Genomic DNA, 13,919 nt, shown 5'->3' on the forward strand with positions numbered 1-13,919 from the left:
GACAAACTGCTTAAATTGTCCAAGCTTAGATTTCTTTACCTGTCTTTTAAATTTACTATTTTAATTTGTGAGGATTTAATTTGAAATTAGACTTAATTTGTAAAGATCTGGCTAAGGAAGGCCTTTAATAAAAAGAGAATTATTATTGTGTAACTTTTGAGATGGGTGCTATCAAAAACTAGTGACTAAAATTTCCATGGTTGGTGTCTCTGGCTCACTGTCGGCTGTTTTCTTTCAGGGATTTCTTCAGTGCCAACCCCTTCACCCCTCGGACCTCTGGCAGGCTCACCAGTGATTGCTGCTGCCAACCCCCTTGGGATGCCTGTTCCAGCTGCCGCTGGCGCTCAGCAGTAATGGCCCCTTCTGTCTCCTGATGCCTGAGCAGAGGTGGGGGAGTCCACTCTCTCCTTGATGCAGCTTGCGCCTGGCGGGGAGGGGTGAAATACTTCAGAAGCACCGTGTCTGAACCGTTGCTTGTGGATTTATAGTAGTTCAGTCATAAAAAAAAAAAATTATAATAGGCTGATTTTCTTTTTTTCTTTTTTTTCTTTCTTTTTTTTTAACTCGAACTTTTCATAACTCAGGGGACTCCCTGAAGAATTACCTGCAGGTGGAATATTTCATGGACAAATTTTTTTCTCCCCTTCCAAATTCAGTTCCTCATCACTAAAGAACAAAGAAACCAGCCTCAATCCCGGCTGCTGCATTCGGGTGGAGATTTATTCCCATGCCCACCATTTCTCCCCCACCATCCCACACTTTGGGGGGTTTGTATCTCATGCTCTTCTCCAGAGATTACAAAAATATAGCTTCTTCAAGGGAGGAGGGAAGGAAGGAGGAAGGGGGTACCCAACCTCTAAGAGGAGCATACTGCTGGTCACTGATACCACTTTACTCCCAAAGTGCTTCAGTGGGCTTATCCTGGTAAATCTAGTGGAAACATGTCCTAGTTACATTGAGATGCTAAAAAATCTACCCAAAGTGCAGACAGGTCTTGAAAACTCATGTTCAGTATGAATCATGTCTTGTTGACCTAACCCTAAATCCAGCTCACTTAGAATTTTAGTTTCAGTTTAGTTTACAATGTTAATTCCTTCCCTCCCGAGCTCTTCTCCTTGATTCTCTCCCTTTTCGTTTCCTGACGCGTTCTATAGCTGGTAGGAGAGGGAAGGCAAAGTCTTTTTCAGTTTTCTTTGACTTGGCCATTTTGAATTCAGTTAGTTACTGGGCATAACTTATTGCTTTTCACAAAAGAAAATACTGTCTATATATAGGTTTCATGTTAGCAAGTCTTTAAGAGCTAATGGGAGATGTGGCCACACTGAGTTTCATTTTAAGCTTTCTACCTTCTTTTCCTCCTGCCTTCCCCTTCCCTCTCATGCCATCCAGTGAGAAGACCTGCCCTTCAGTCTTGTAAATGTATCTGAGAGGTAGGAGCAGAGCCACTATCTCCAGTGAAACTGAAATGGTAGACCTGTAATTGTGGGAAAACTAAACTCTCTTGTTACAGCCCTGCCACCCCTTGCTGTGTGTATATATATAATACTTTGTTCTTCATATGTGAAAGATCCAGTGTTGGAATTCTTTGGTGTAAATAAACGTTTGGTTTTATTTATCAAGGTTAGATTTAAGTTCCCTGTGTAAAGGTCTCGCTGGGTGGGTGTCTCACGTTCACATCCGAGGGGCCTGCAGCCCTGTACCGTGGAGGCTTCCCAAGGCCGCCATTTTTATACACCCCTTGTTTGACCCATGGTACCGGGCAGGGCAGAGAGGCCTTAAAAAAGCACCACAAGCCAAAGCGTCTCTGGGGATTAAGGATCCTTTGCCATAAAACTCATTTTGTGTCTCAGCAGTGCAGGGATTGGGGATGGAAAAAGTCGCCAGTTTTTGTGTGTTTGTGTGTGTGTAAAGTGGATTTTCCACTGTAATCCAACCACCTAAGTTTATCAGGTGCTTCACTGAGGAAGCCTAGTTTTTTAAGCACAATAGCAAAACCATCAGCTCTGTATTTTTTCCTGTTATTCATTACAGTAGCTGCTTGTGGGGACTAGGAGAAATTCTTCCAACATATTTTAAGGCCTAAAGTCTTAGTTCCCCATTCTCCTACCTTTATAGATTCACAGGCCTTTCTCACCTGGGCGTCATAGATAAACATAATTGTTTGAGGAGTTGAATTTAATGAACTTACCTAACTTTGTAACCCATCTTGGCTTTAGTAACTTTATCAAGGTGGCGGCTTTAGTGAATATAATGGTAAACTCCAGAGGAAGCTAAAGCCTCCTTTTATAATGCTTCTCAACAGTAGGGAAAACATTCTGACTGTGTGGCAGGGTGATTTTCTTCCTTGTGGCCACTTACAGTGGATATTTATTGTTCTTGACCCTTTTATGCCCTAGAATGCTGTGAGGGTTACCATGTTGAATTTGTGCAGAAGCTAAAAGCACCGGATGTGCCAGAGATGCAATTTGTGATTACGTTTGCACTGGATTGTGATTGACCAGGACACTTATGACTAATGAATTCTTTCCTTTGAGGTGGGGAGGAGGGTTGCAAATCAGGACTTCGCATCCCACCCTTGTAGCTCAGAGAATCTAGGTGTAGCTGAGGCTGATGTTGGGGGCTGCACACAGCTGGACCTCCTCATACGCATCAGACCTTGCTAGAAACCGAAGGTGAATGCAGAGGACTCTGAAATGCCACCCAAGAGCCTTTTAAAATAAACAGAAGTTTTTAAAATGCTACTTAAGGAGTCACTGCAGAAGCATGGGAAAAAAAAAAAAGACCCATTTGGGTGGGTGGGTGGGGGGCAGGGTTTACAGAGTAACAACTTCTGCGTTGTTGTAAATTACCTCATCTGTACACCTTGTATTGGGACACTTTCTCAGCACTACCTGTATCTGCATTGATTAGATGGCCGGAAATGGAATGCCAGTATAAGACAGTGTGTTGGCAATTACTTTGAAAGGTTTTTAAAGTATTTTTTTAACTTTGTTTGAAGTGGCCCTCCTTTTTTTAAGTTTGAAGTCAGAAGCGCCCCTCCCCCCGCCCCGGTTTATTGGTTGTAATTGTATTGTAATTGGTATAACTAAAACATAACTGTGCTGGGAAGAAGTTGTGCCATGAAGGTCTTTAATTTTTTTTTAAATAAAAACATTTAAACAAATGAAATGTCCCTGCAGCCTGAGCAGTATGCTTCTCCAACCGACACCGTGTGTGACAGATGGCTTAGTTCTTACGTGCTTTGAATTTCATATTGGGTTGTGGAGATGTGTAGTGGGATGGATTAAGATTGGTCGAGAAGCACTGAAGTCTGGGAGTTTTTTTTTTTTGCTTTTTTTTTTTTTATTGAGTTATTGATAGGTTACAATCTTGTGAAATTTCAGTTGTACATTATTGTTTGTCAGTCATGTTGTAGGTGCACCACTTCACCCTTTGTGCCCACCCCCCACCCCACCTTTCCCCTGGTATCCACTAAACTGTTCTTGGTCCATAGTTTTAAATTCCTCATATGAGTGGAGTCATACACAGATTATCTTTCTCTTGCTGGCTTACTTCACTTAATTCTCTCAAGGTCCATCCATGTTATTGCAAATGGAATGATTTTGTTCTGTTTTGCAGCTGAGTAGTATTCCATTGTATATATGTACCACATCTTCTTTATCCATTCGTCTGTTGATGGGCACTTAGGTTGCTTCCACGTCTTGGCTATTGTAAACAGTGCTGCAATAAACATTGGGGTGCACAGGACTTTTGGGATTGCTGACTTCAGGCTCTTTGGATAAATACCCAGTAGTGGGATGGCTGGATCGTGAAGTCTGGGAGTTTTTGACCTCGAAGTAACAGTAAAGAGAGCATGATGTTGTTGCTAAACAGGATTGGTTTCATTCCTGCCCTTGTCACGTACTTGGCTTCTTGGCAAGTTACTTAACTTCTGAATCGGTTTCATCATCTATAAAATGGGGCACTGCTTCCTTGGGATTGAATGAGAGTAAATGTCAGGTCTCTGGGCACCTGTTATGCCCTTGATAAACCTAATTCCCCTGCCCCGCCCCCCCCCCCCACCCCCCCCCCCCCCCCCCCCCCCCCGAGTATGGAGGATTGGTCCTTGGTCCTGACTTTGCAAGTAATTCACAGTATGATCTCTGGTCAGGGGAAGACTGGGTGAGGTGTCTTCTGAGTTCCTGTTCAGCTCTGACGCTGATTTTAGAAACTTTCAGCGGTGCTTAAATGAAAAGGCCCATGGAGATAGCTTGTTCATTGGCAGAAAAGACCAGTGTTGAGTGAATGGCAGTAAGCCCTGTGGAAGGTCAGCCTTGGAGGCAACTTGCAAAGTCTTGGGGCCTGGAATGAGGTGTGCTGGTGAGCTTATGGGAATATATTTGGCAGCTTAATTAGAAACTATGAAAAGGGTGGTAAAAGGTGAAACAGTTTACTTGCTTATCAATGCCAAATGAGTAGATTCTACAAGAGCTGCCACTCTGGAATTGCCACTTGAATACACTTGAATTGCTACTTATTCTTTCTTGCTCAACCACAATTTTTAAAAATGGAATCAGAGGAAATGCTGCTTTCCCCTATTTCAGGTTTCCTTTAAATGTTCACTGCATACTATTTTATGGTATCCACATATTATTAATGTTACAATTGAGAAGTGCGGTTTAGATAAAAGGAATCATTGTGTAATATCTTGTATCTAAAATGCCTGACTTATGTGAACTTTGATTTCTAACATTTATTCCCATTTTATACATGAGACAGATAGGAAGATTAAATTGTTAGGGTAGGCCTATTAGAGACAGGTATGTATTTTGTAAAATTGGATCTTCAGGATATGGCTAATTACTGTAGTCCTAAAATAGAGCAGATTGGAGATTGGTTGACAGATTTGGGGGTTTTGATTTCCTTTGAGTCTTTAAATTTCTTCTTGCTTCACCTGTTGTCAAGTTTGGTTTTATAAATGGAACTGACCGTTTCAGCATCTCTTGAAAAATCGTTTTGTCACCACTGCCTACAGACTCCCACCAGCAGATTCTCTTCCGAGAGAAGAATTGGGTTTGAGTAGTTATTTAATCAGCAGTCCTTGCCTACTTCCCTGCTGGTGATTTCCTCCTCGCTTGTGCCTCAGCTTCAGGGCTGTGGCTGGCCATCCATGACATGCATGCTGAAGAGGCTGTTTTCCCAGGGTCGGTCTCTGCATGAGGAAAAAGTTAACCAAAAGGCTTTGAAGTAGAGTAATCCTTGGTTCCCTCCTCAAAAAGTGGGTCAGGCTGGTGCCCCACTCTGTCTAAAGTCACCTCTCCCTGCTCCCATCACTGCCATCACTAGCCCCTTGCCCTTTTCCTCATAACACCTGAACTTTGATTATTGTTTTCTTAAATTGTCTCCCTACCTGCATGTAAACTCCCTGATGACCTTGTCTTACTAATCTATGCATCCTCATAAAAACCTTTTGTAAAAAGTGGGCCAATATCCCTCAGGATTCAAGAGGATTGAATGGAGTACCACAAGGAAAGCGCTTAGCACCATGCGAGGCTCATAATAGTTGCTCAGTAAATGGTAATCCCATCCTCCACTGCCACTTCCTCCACCACCCCCCACACACACATAAGTTAATGGAAGTATTCTTGCCTAAAGAGCATTTCAAGACCAGAAGAACCTTGCCCTTAGGTTTGTTGCTCTAACTATAAGCCACAGGCCAGACTGAATTAACATGACAAGAAAATATTTATTTAATGAGCCCTTGGTGAAATCCTAAGTGACTGAAAGCTAAGCAATGATCTTGACCAATTTAATAGAATTAGATACTGGAATATCCCTGCTTTCTACCACATGTATAAAATATGAAATTCAGACTTTTCTCCAAATAGAACAGATAATATAGAGAGTGTCATAAGATAATCTGGTTCTGGGGTCAATCTTAATGTAGACAAGTACTTTGTAGATTTTATAACCTTACTGTGATTCTGTGTAAATTTAATCAGAGAAGCAACCTAGTAGAACTGCAAATGTGGTTCTAATCAGAGTTCTGTCTGGCTGTGCAGTGTTGGATCAGTTACTTAACCTCTCTGAATCTTCACAGTGATTTAAGTTATTATTGTAAAACATTTTAGACATATACCAAGTTATCAGGAAGCTCTAATACACCCATGAACCGTCCAAGTTAAGTCTGTATTATCGATACAGATGAAGCCCCTTTTGCCCTTTCCTAATCATATTTTCTTCTCTTCCTTCCTTCCTCAGAGGTCATAATATTTTCTACATCTGTAAAATGGGGTATAAATACCTATTTCTTAGGGTGGTGGTTCAGATTGGATGTGATAAATGTATGGAAAGTGCTCAGCACAGTATCTGGCATATGGTAGAGTTGGACTAAATGCTGGTTTACACTCTGAATTAAGTTGTACAGATTATGTGCAGAAAAAAGATGCCACCTCTATAGGGATGCCATCAATTTGTGTATTTTTCCTACAGTTTTACAGTAGATGGCAGTAAAGTTTTGTTGTAGAAGAAAAAATACGTGTGTTAAATATGACAGGTATTCAACAGATGCAAGTCAGTGTGCATGAAGGCCAGCGTTGCCCTGTTCTGACCCCTCTCAGGCTTCCCCTCTGAGATTCTAGCACTCTGTCGCCTCTGAATTTGTAATTTCTCTACTGAAAGCCAAATGATTTTCCCTTGTAGCAAATTACAAACTGGATTGGCCTCCCTGTGGCATAACCACCAGGGATTTTTAGTGGCTTCAATGTGAGAAACTCTTCCCCAGGTCCCTCCAAATGGGAGTTTATAGGATGGCAGTCCGTTTCTTAGAGAAGTTCCTCAGGGGACTGGGTGTTTCTCACTCAGCTTCGTTCTTGCGTCAGCTGCTCTGACAGAGCGTTTTTGGCTCCTCTAAGGAGAAAAAGGAAAAGCAGCAGCAGCAGCTTGGTAAGTGGTTCCCTTAGCCCACCCTGTGGCTCAGTCTCAGCTATAGATAAACATTTGTACACTTATCTAGATAGGGAGGGCCTTGTGTCTGTGTGTCAGACAGTTCCAGGAACTCCACAGGGAGCTTCCTATGCAGAAGCCTGAATACCCATAGCTCTCCACACCCTAATGTTTACCTCATGCTGGTCCCCGCTCAGCCACTCAGCTCCCTCCCCTCAGCCCGGGGTTCCTTACACACTCACCTTCTTGACTGGTCTTTCCAGAGTTCATTTATTTATGTTAGATGCCCTTCAACAAACAGCCTGCCCTTTGCTAAACACTGGGCATTGAGAGATGAGACACAAGGCTACAGGGATATGTGTTACTGTCAAACAGAAAAGTGGAAAACAAAATTGTGTATATGGGATAATTTGAACTATTAAAAGAAAAACGTTTCCCAGGAAAAAAAAGCAGGTTGCCAGGCAACATGATAGCTTGAGCTAACTCAGGTAGGTACCCATCTCCTGCTCCAAATATGTGAGAATGCTGATTTTAACACAATTTACTTTCAAATAAATAGCCAATTTCAAAGAAAGAAATGGAGATTCCCAGGTGGCAGAAAGGAAGACAGACTTCATCCTGAAGGTAAGTAAGTATAGAAGTCACAGTGGCCCCCATGACACCATGCTTGGACATCGATGGGCCTCAGAGGCTAGGGGATAGGGTTTGAATGCCCCAGGGGAAATAGGAGATATCTCAGGGCCCTTCAAGATGAAAACTGAAACAATCCCCTGGCACTTGAAAAGGCTGCCTCTGGGGAAAAAAATTGGAAGAAAACAAAATATTAGCTGTAGTTGCCTCTGGGAGGTGAGATTAAGATAAATGTCACAGAAAAACTCATAGCAAGAAAGGAGTCCTGAACTCTTGGGGAAGGGAGACTGGTCAGAGAAGGCTTCCCAGAGGAGGGGATGCCAGAGCTGGCTAGGGAGAGACCAGCCTTAGCAAGTTTGAGCTCCCAGGGCCCACACTGGGAGCAGAACCCATGACTCCTGGCTCAGTTCTTCAGTGCTGCCTGGACTGCCTTTGCAAAGCTGTGCTGCCAGGAATCCCTGACCAGCTTTCTAGCCGGTCAGTACAGATCAACTTTTGCTCTCTCTTGTCCTTTCAACAAAAACATCTAAGTCACACACAAAAAAACACACAAATCTCTAAGTCAACTTTAGTTTGATCTAAACTGGGTTCAGCCAAGCAATTCTTCTGGTTGAGGTTTCGCTGGGCTGGGTTCCTATGCTGATTAGACTTGGGTTTGTTCCACGTGGTTCCTTCTGGATCCCATGCTAAAGCTGCAACAGGTATGCAGGGCATGCTTTTCTCATGGAGGAGCATAAAAGGCCAAATGAAATCACACAAGCACTTTTCAAGCTTCTGCTTGTGTCACATGTACTATCATCCCCTTGGCCAAAGCAAGTCACATAGCCAAGCCCAACATCAATGGAGCAGTGAATATGCACCCTCCTGTGTTGAGAGAGCTATGCAGAATTATGTGGCGCAGTGTATGTATGTATAATGTTACTACATTATATACATACATATATATACATAATGTAGAATGTTATAATGTTCTGTTTATCTGGGTGGTGGTTACGTGTGTTTGCTCTAGAGTTTGCTAAACTGTACATTAGTGTTTGGAGCATTCCTCAGTATGTTAGAGTTCAAATGTTTAAAAGTGTAAAACAAAAACTAAGCAAACTGAAACAAACCAAAGAGGTAACTGTAAACTCTAGAGGGAAGAGAAGTTGTGAAAAGAAGGAAAATTAAATATACTGCTGGCTCGGTTGTGAATAGCATTTATATAGTCATAATAGAAACACTATTGATCTAACCAAGATTACAGTATAATTGCAGTGAAAGGGTGAGTGATGGGAAGTATGGACGTGCAGTAACAGGGATGAGTAGTTTAAGAGCACTAAACGCTCATCTTTTATAATGGAAAGTGAAAAATGCCTAAGATGGAAAAATCAACAGTTAGTACTGTGTGCATGTTATTTTCAAATAGGAAGGTAAATAGTAAAACTACCATAGTTAGTTCTGGGAGTGGGAAATTGGAAAGGTAAGGCTACTCTTTTTATTGTTATTGTTAACATAACAGCACTGTTTACTTTTAAAACTATGTATTATTCTGGTTTTTTTTAAAGTAAACTAAATTTTAATAAATGGATTTTTATCTTGAATGCATCCAGTTCCCACCAATCCAACTACCAAATCCCTCATCCAGACCACCATCCTCTTGCCTCAGTTATCACAGCAGATAACTGATCTGAATGCCTTCTTAGCCATCCCTCTTTTGATTACTGATTTCATCCTATACCTTGCAGCCAGAGAAGTCTTTGAAAAACGTAAATTTTCTCATCTCAGTCCCTTGCTTAAAAGTTTTTCAAAGACTCCTGATTGCAGACAGTATTGGTTCTGTCCCATCAACCATTCCTCCCTTTCCTCTTTGTTGACAGAGCCCTAATTTGGGGGATGGGGGATGTCCACCCTGTCCCAATGTGACTCAGGTAATTGTGACTGGTTTAGAGATGGGCGTATGAGGAGAAGTCTTATGGAGAGCTGAGGTCACAGGGCAATCAAATGGCCCCAAATCTAAAGAGAGACAGGCACAAGATGGCAGAGATAAGAGATGAGCACTGGTTACCTGACATAAACACAAGTGGACACTTTAGTAAGAAGAGTGGGCACTGGTGAGAGAGCGGGCCACAAATTGTAGGAGTCTTCATTCTCTTCAGGGTTTTTCACCTGGGAGCCCACAAAAGATTGGAGAAAGTTTCAATGAAATGTGTCATGATAACGATCTGTAGAAAGGGAATAGCAGCTGCTGTGGAAGGATCGCCATGCTCCACCAGACCCTTCTTCCCGTCTCCCCTACTGAACAAAAGTCGTAATCCGCAGAGGGGAAGGCAGCAAACACTGTCACCCTGATGGCACTGGTGAAATCCCCTTGCACCTCGGGGAATAAAATAGGGGCAGAAGAAAAAGACTACCCTTGGGCAGGGGCAGGAATACATACTCCCCCAGAACTACAGCTGGAACTGAAGCACTAAGGAGGCCGTACCCCCAAGACCCAGGGGGACAGCGCCTGACAGACTGAGACTTAATCAGAAGAACAGACAACGCCCTCCTCCCCCACCTACCAAGTTAAGCTAACAAGCAATGGGTAAGAAGTAATGATACTGCTAGGAGAGGGAAAAGGGCATGGAAAGACCGTGTCTGTGGCACAGCACGAAGGGAAGACCTAAAGCTGAGGGCAGAGCAGACTTTGTGGGGGGGGGGGACCCTCTGGCAAACCAGCCTGCACCCTAAGTCCAAGGTATCATTAGAGGAATTCAAAACTTGTCTTGCAATGGTGGTAACCATAACAACAGTAAACCTCAAGCCCAGCCTGACTCTTAACCTAGCTTAGCTCAAACCCCCACACTAACGGCCTCACAGAAGAGAAAGTGTGCTCGTGAGGGCCAGCCCGGTGGCGCAGCGATTAAGTTCACACATTCCACTTTGGCGGCCTGGGATTCACCAGTTTGGATCCCAGGTGCAGACCTACACACCACTTGTCAAGCCATGTTGAGGCAGGTGTCCCACATATAAAGTGGAGGAAGATGGGCATGGATGTTAGCTCAGGGCCAGTCTTCCTCAAAAGAAAAAAAAAGATGAAAGGTGTGGTCATTTCCGTGTGTAAAAACCCTTTACCTTGGCCTCTGCTGTCCTACACAAGATGTCCAGCTTTCACCAAAACTTAACAAGGCATACCAAAAAGAGAACAACACACTCCCAAGAGACAGAGCAGTCTTGAAAACCAGACTCAGATATGACATAGATGTTGGGGCTATCTGATAGGAAATTTTAAAAAACTATGATACAGTAGAGGCTCTAACAGAAAAAGTGAACAACATACAAGGTCAGATGTGTAATAGCAGCAAAACGATGGAAACCATAAGAGAAGCTAATGGAAGTGCTAAAAATGAGAAAGTAACAGGTGAAGAATGCCTTCCATGGGCTCACCAGTAGACTCAACACAGCCTAGGAAAGAAGGAGTGGACTTGATGACAGATCAACAGAAAGGACCCACACTGAAACTTGAAGGGGGAAAAGAGTGAAGGGAAAAACAAAAAACAGTATCCAGTAGTTGTGGGATGATATCATGTGTTCTAACATGTGGTTAGATGCCCATGAGAAGAGAGAGAACAGGGCAAAAGAAACGTTTGAAGAAATAAAGGTTGAGAATATTCCAGAACTAAAAGACGGATCCAAGAAGCTCAAAGAACACCAAGCAGAATAAATTTATACACACAACTAGGCATATATTCAAAATGCTAAAACAAAAGACAGAGAAAATCTTAAGGGCAGCCCAGAGAAAAAAATGACACATTACATACAGGGGAAGCTAAGAATTCTCAGAAACCATGCAAAATTTGCCAGGAAACATGCAAGCTAGGAGACAATGGAGTGATTTCAGTGCTGAAAAGGAAAAACAAAACAAAAAAAAACCTCTCAACCCAGAATCCTCTACCTAGTGAAAATGTTGAAGGAGAAATAAAGACTTTCTCAGAAATATTGAAGGAATACATTGCCTTCTAGAAGATGGACTCTGCAGGAAATGTTAAAGGAGGTTCTTCAGGCAGAAGGAACACATCAGACAGAAACTTGGATCTACACAACGACATTAAGAGCACTGAGAGGAAGATGGGCACAGATGTTAGCTCAGGGCAGGGCCCATCTTCCTCAGCAAAAAGAGGAGGATTGGCAGCAGTTAGCTTAGGGCTAATCTTCCTCAAAAAGAAAAAGAGAGCACTGAAAGTAAAAAGTCTATTTTTTAGTTGCCTTAAAAAAACAACTGACATCTAAAGTAGGAGGTCAGCAGACTTTCTGTAAAGGAGCAAATATTTTAGGTTTTGCAGGTCATATGATCTCTATTGCAACCACTCAACTTTTGTAGCGTGAAGGCACGGTTAAACAGGAGGTAGATGAATAAACACAGCTGTGTTTCAATAAAAGTTTATGGACTCTAGGATTTGAATTTCATATGATTTTTACATGCCACAAATTATTCTACTGTTTTTTCCACAATTATTTAAAGTTGTAAAAGCCATTTTTAGCTCCTGAGCCATACAAAATCAGGTGGTGGCCTGGTTTTGGCTTGCAGATGGGCCATCCTTTGCTAACCCCTTAACTAAAGCAAACATATTAGCAATGAATTGTATATTTATAGTATATGTAAAAATAAAAAATATGGATAAATGAATTGTGGTATATCGATATGATGTAATATTGAGCAATAAAAAGGAGTAAACGATACAATCAACAACATGGATTAATCTTAAAATCTTATTAAAATAATCTTAAAATATACCGAGTCAAAACCAGACACAAAAGACTACATATTTATGATTGCATTCATATAAAATTCTAGAAAATGCAAACTATAGTGAGAGAATGTAGTTAAGTGGTTATCTGCATGTGTGGGGTGGGGATGAGGGGTGTGGGAGAAGTGGAACAGAAGAAGGGACTTCTGCAAGAAGAAAGTAAAGTGTGTGACAAGAGCATGAAGAATGGAAGGGAGGAACCGGGAGCCCGCTGTCATAAGGTCTTTATACTATACATGAAGCAGGATGTTATTTGAAGGCAAACTGGTTAATTAAAGATGCGTATTGTAAATCCTAGGGCAATCACTAAAATTAGTCTTTTCCACCTCTTCCCCACTCTCAGCCCCAAGGTTTTGGACCCTTGTCTCAGTGGCAGAGCGTGGGACTCAGGACTAACCACTCGGCACACGGTGGCCACAGTGACTGGCTCAGGCCTAGGCAGGTGACAGAGTCAGAGCCAGTGAGATGCGCCAAGTCTTTCCTTGGAAATGCTGGGACAAGGATGACTCAGCTGTATTTCTCAGGGTCAGATGAAGAAAGTGTGTGAGACCTGGAGCTGCCACAGTCATGTCATGACCCCAAGGCCCGTGGGAGAGTGCAGTCAGCATGAAGAGGTGCGCAGCTGAGAGCTGGAGAGGATGCAGGAGGGCAAGGGCTTTTCAGTTATGTGACCAATAAATCCTTCTGTCTGAGCATTTTTTGGGTGAGATTGTTAGTCACTTGCTCTGTAACAAAAAGCCACAAACTTACTATCTCACTTTCTGCAGTTGAGGCATCCAAGTGTGGGTTAGCTGGGTCCTTTGTTCAGGGTCTCGCCAAGTTCTCAGCCAAGGCTGTGATCTCCACTGAGACTCGGGGTCCTCCAAGCATACTGTTGGCCCAATTCGGTTCCCTATGGTGTAGGACTGAGGCCCTCAGCTCCTAGAGGCTGCCCACCGTTCCCTGCCCTGTGGCCCTCTCCACAGCATGTAAGTTCCCTTCTTAAAGGCCAACAGGAAAATCTCTCTGCCACTTTGAATTTCTCCTTCATGGAAGGCCTGCACCTTGTTTTAAAGGACCTGCCTGATGAGGTCCACCTAGGCCAATCTCCCTTTTGACTACTTCAAAGTCGACTGATTTGGGACCTTCATTACATCTGCAGCATCCCTTCCTCTTTGTCATATAACATCACCTAATCACAAGAGTGAAATCCCATCACGTTCACAAGTCCCGCCCACACCTACCGCAGAGCCCTATCTGATGCCCCTGGGCTCTACATTCAATCATGAACCTCTTGATTTCTGCGATTTTTCCATGTTCTCCCACAATTCTAGGTTGTCCCCTGTCTGACACTTGGCTTTACAATTGCCTGGTAGCTTGTCTCTCTTCCCCATTAGAAGCTGAGCAAGTGAACATTTGTCACTTTATGTCCCAGTTCCCAGCCTGGCACAGGTTTGTTGCTCCATAAACACTGTTGTATGTTTAAGTGGAGGTGATTCTTATATTGGAAATGAGGATTAATCTAGATGACAACAAAGACCACATTCAGTGCTAAAATTCTTTAGTCCCACTCTTGACTCCATCCAGTCCAAACTCTTGAGAATGGTTTAAGAGGTGCTG

At 42.8% G+C, this 13,919-nt stretch overlaps 1 protein-coding gene and 1 long non-coding RNA gene across 3 annotated transcripts in view; both read left to right on the forward strand.

Annotated features, from left to right (window-relative positions):
* Nucleotides 1–1,615, forward strand: part of CSNK2A1 (casein kinase 2 alpha 1) — a 51,893-nt gene extending 50,278 nt beyond the window's left edge. For both annotated transcript variants that reach the window (XM_044748114.2, XM_070485700.1), the window contains one exon: nucleotides 239–1,615. In XM_044748114.2, the coding sequence (XP_044604049.1) occupies nucleotides 239–354 (116 nt within the window). In that variant the 3' untranslated portion in view covers nucleotides 355–1,615. The remainder of the gene's footprint in view (nucleotides 1–238) is intronic.
* A 4,269-nt stretch (nucleotides 1,616–5,884) lies between these two features.
* Nucleotides 5,885–13,014, forward strand: LOC139040313 (uncharacterized). The gene is made up of 3 exons (XR_011494604.1): nucleotides 5,885–6,924; nucleotides 7,484–7,548; nucleotides 12,664–13,014. It is a non-coding gene; the product is annotated as an uncharacterized lncRNA (long non-coding RNA).
* The last annotated feature ends 905 nt before the right edge of the window (nucleotides 13,015–13,919 follow it).

Source organism: Equus asinus, chromosome 15 (genome assembly GCF_041296235.1).
Source record: "Equus asinus isolate D_3611 breed Donkey chromosome 15, EquAss-T2T_v2, whole genome shotgun sequence".
NCBI lineage: Eukaryota > Metazoa > Chordata > Mammalia > Perissodactyla > Equidae > Equus > Equus asinus.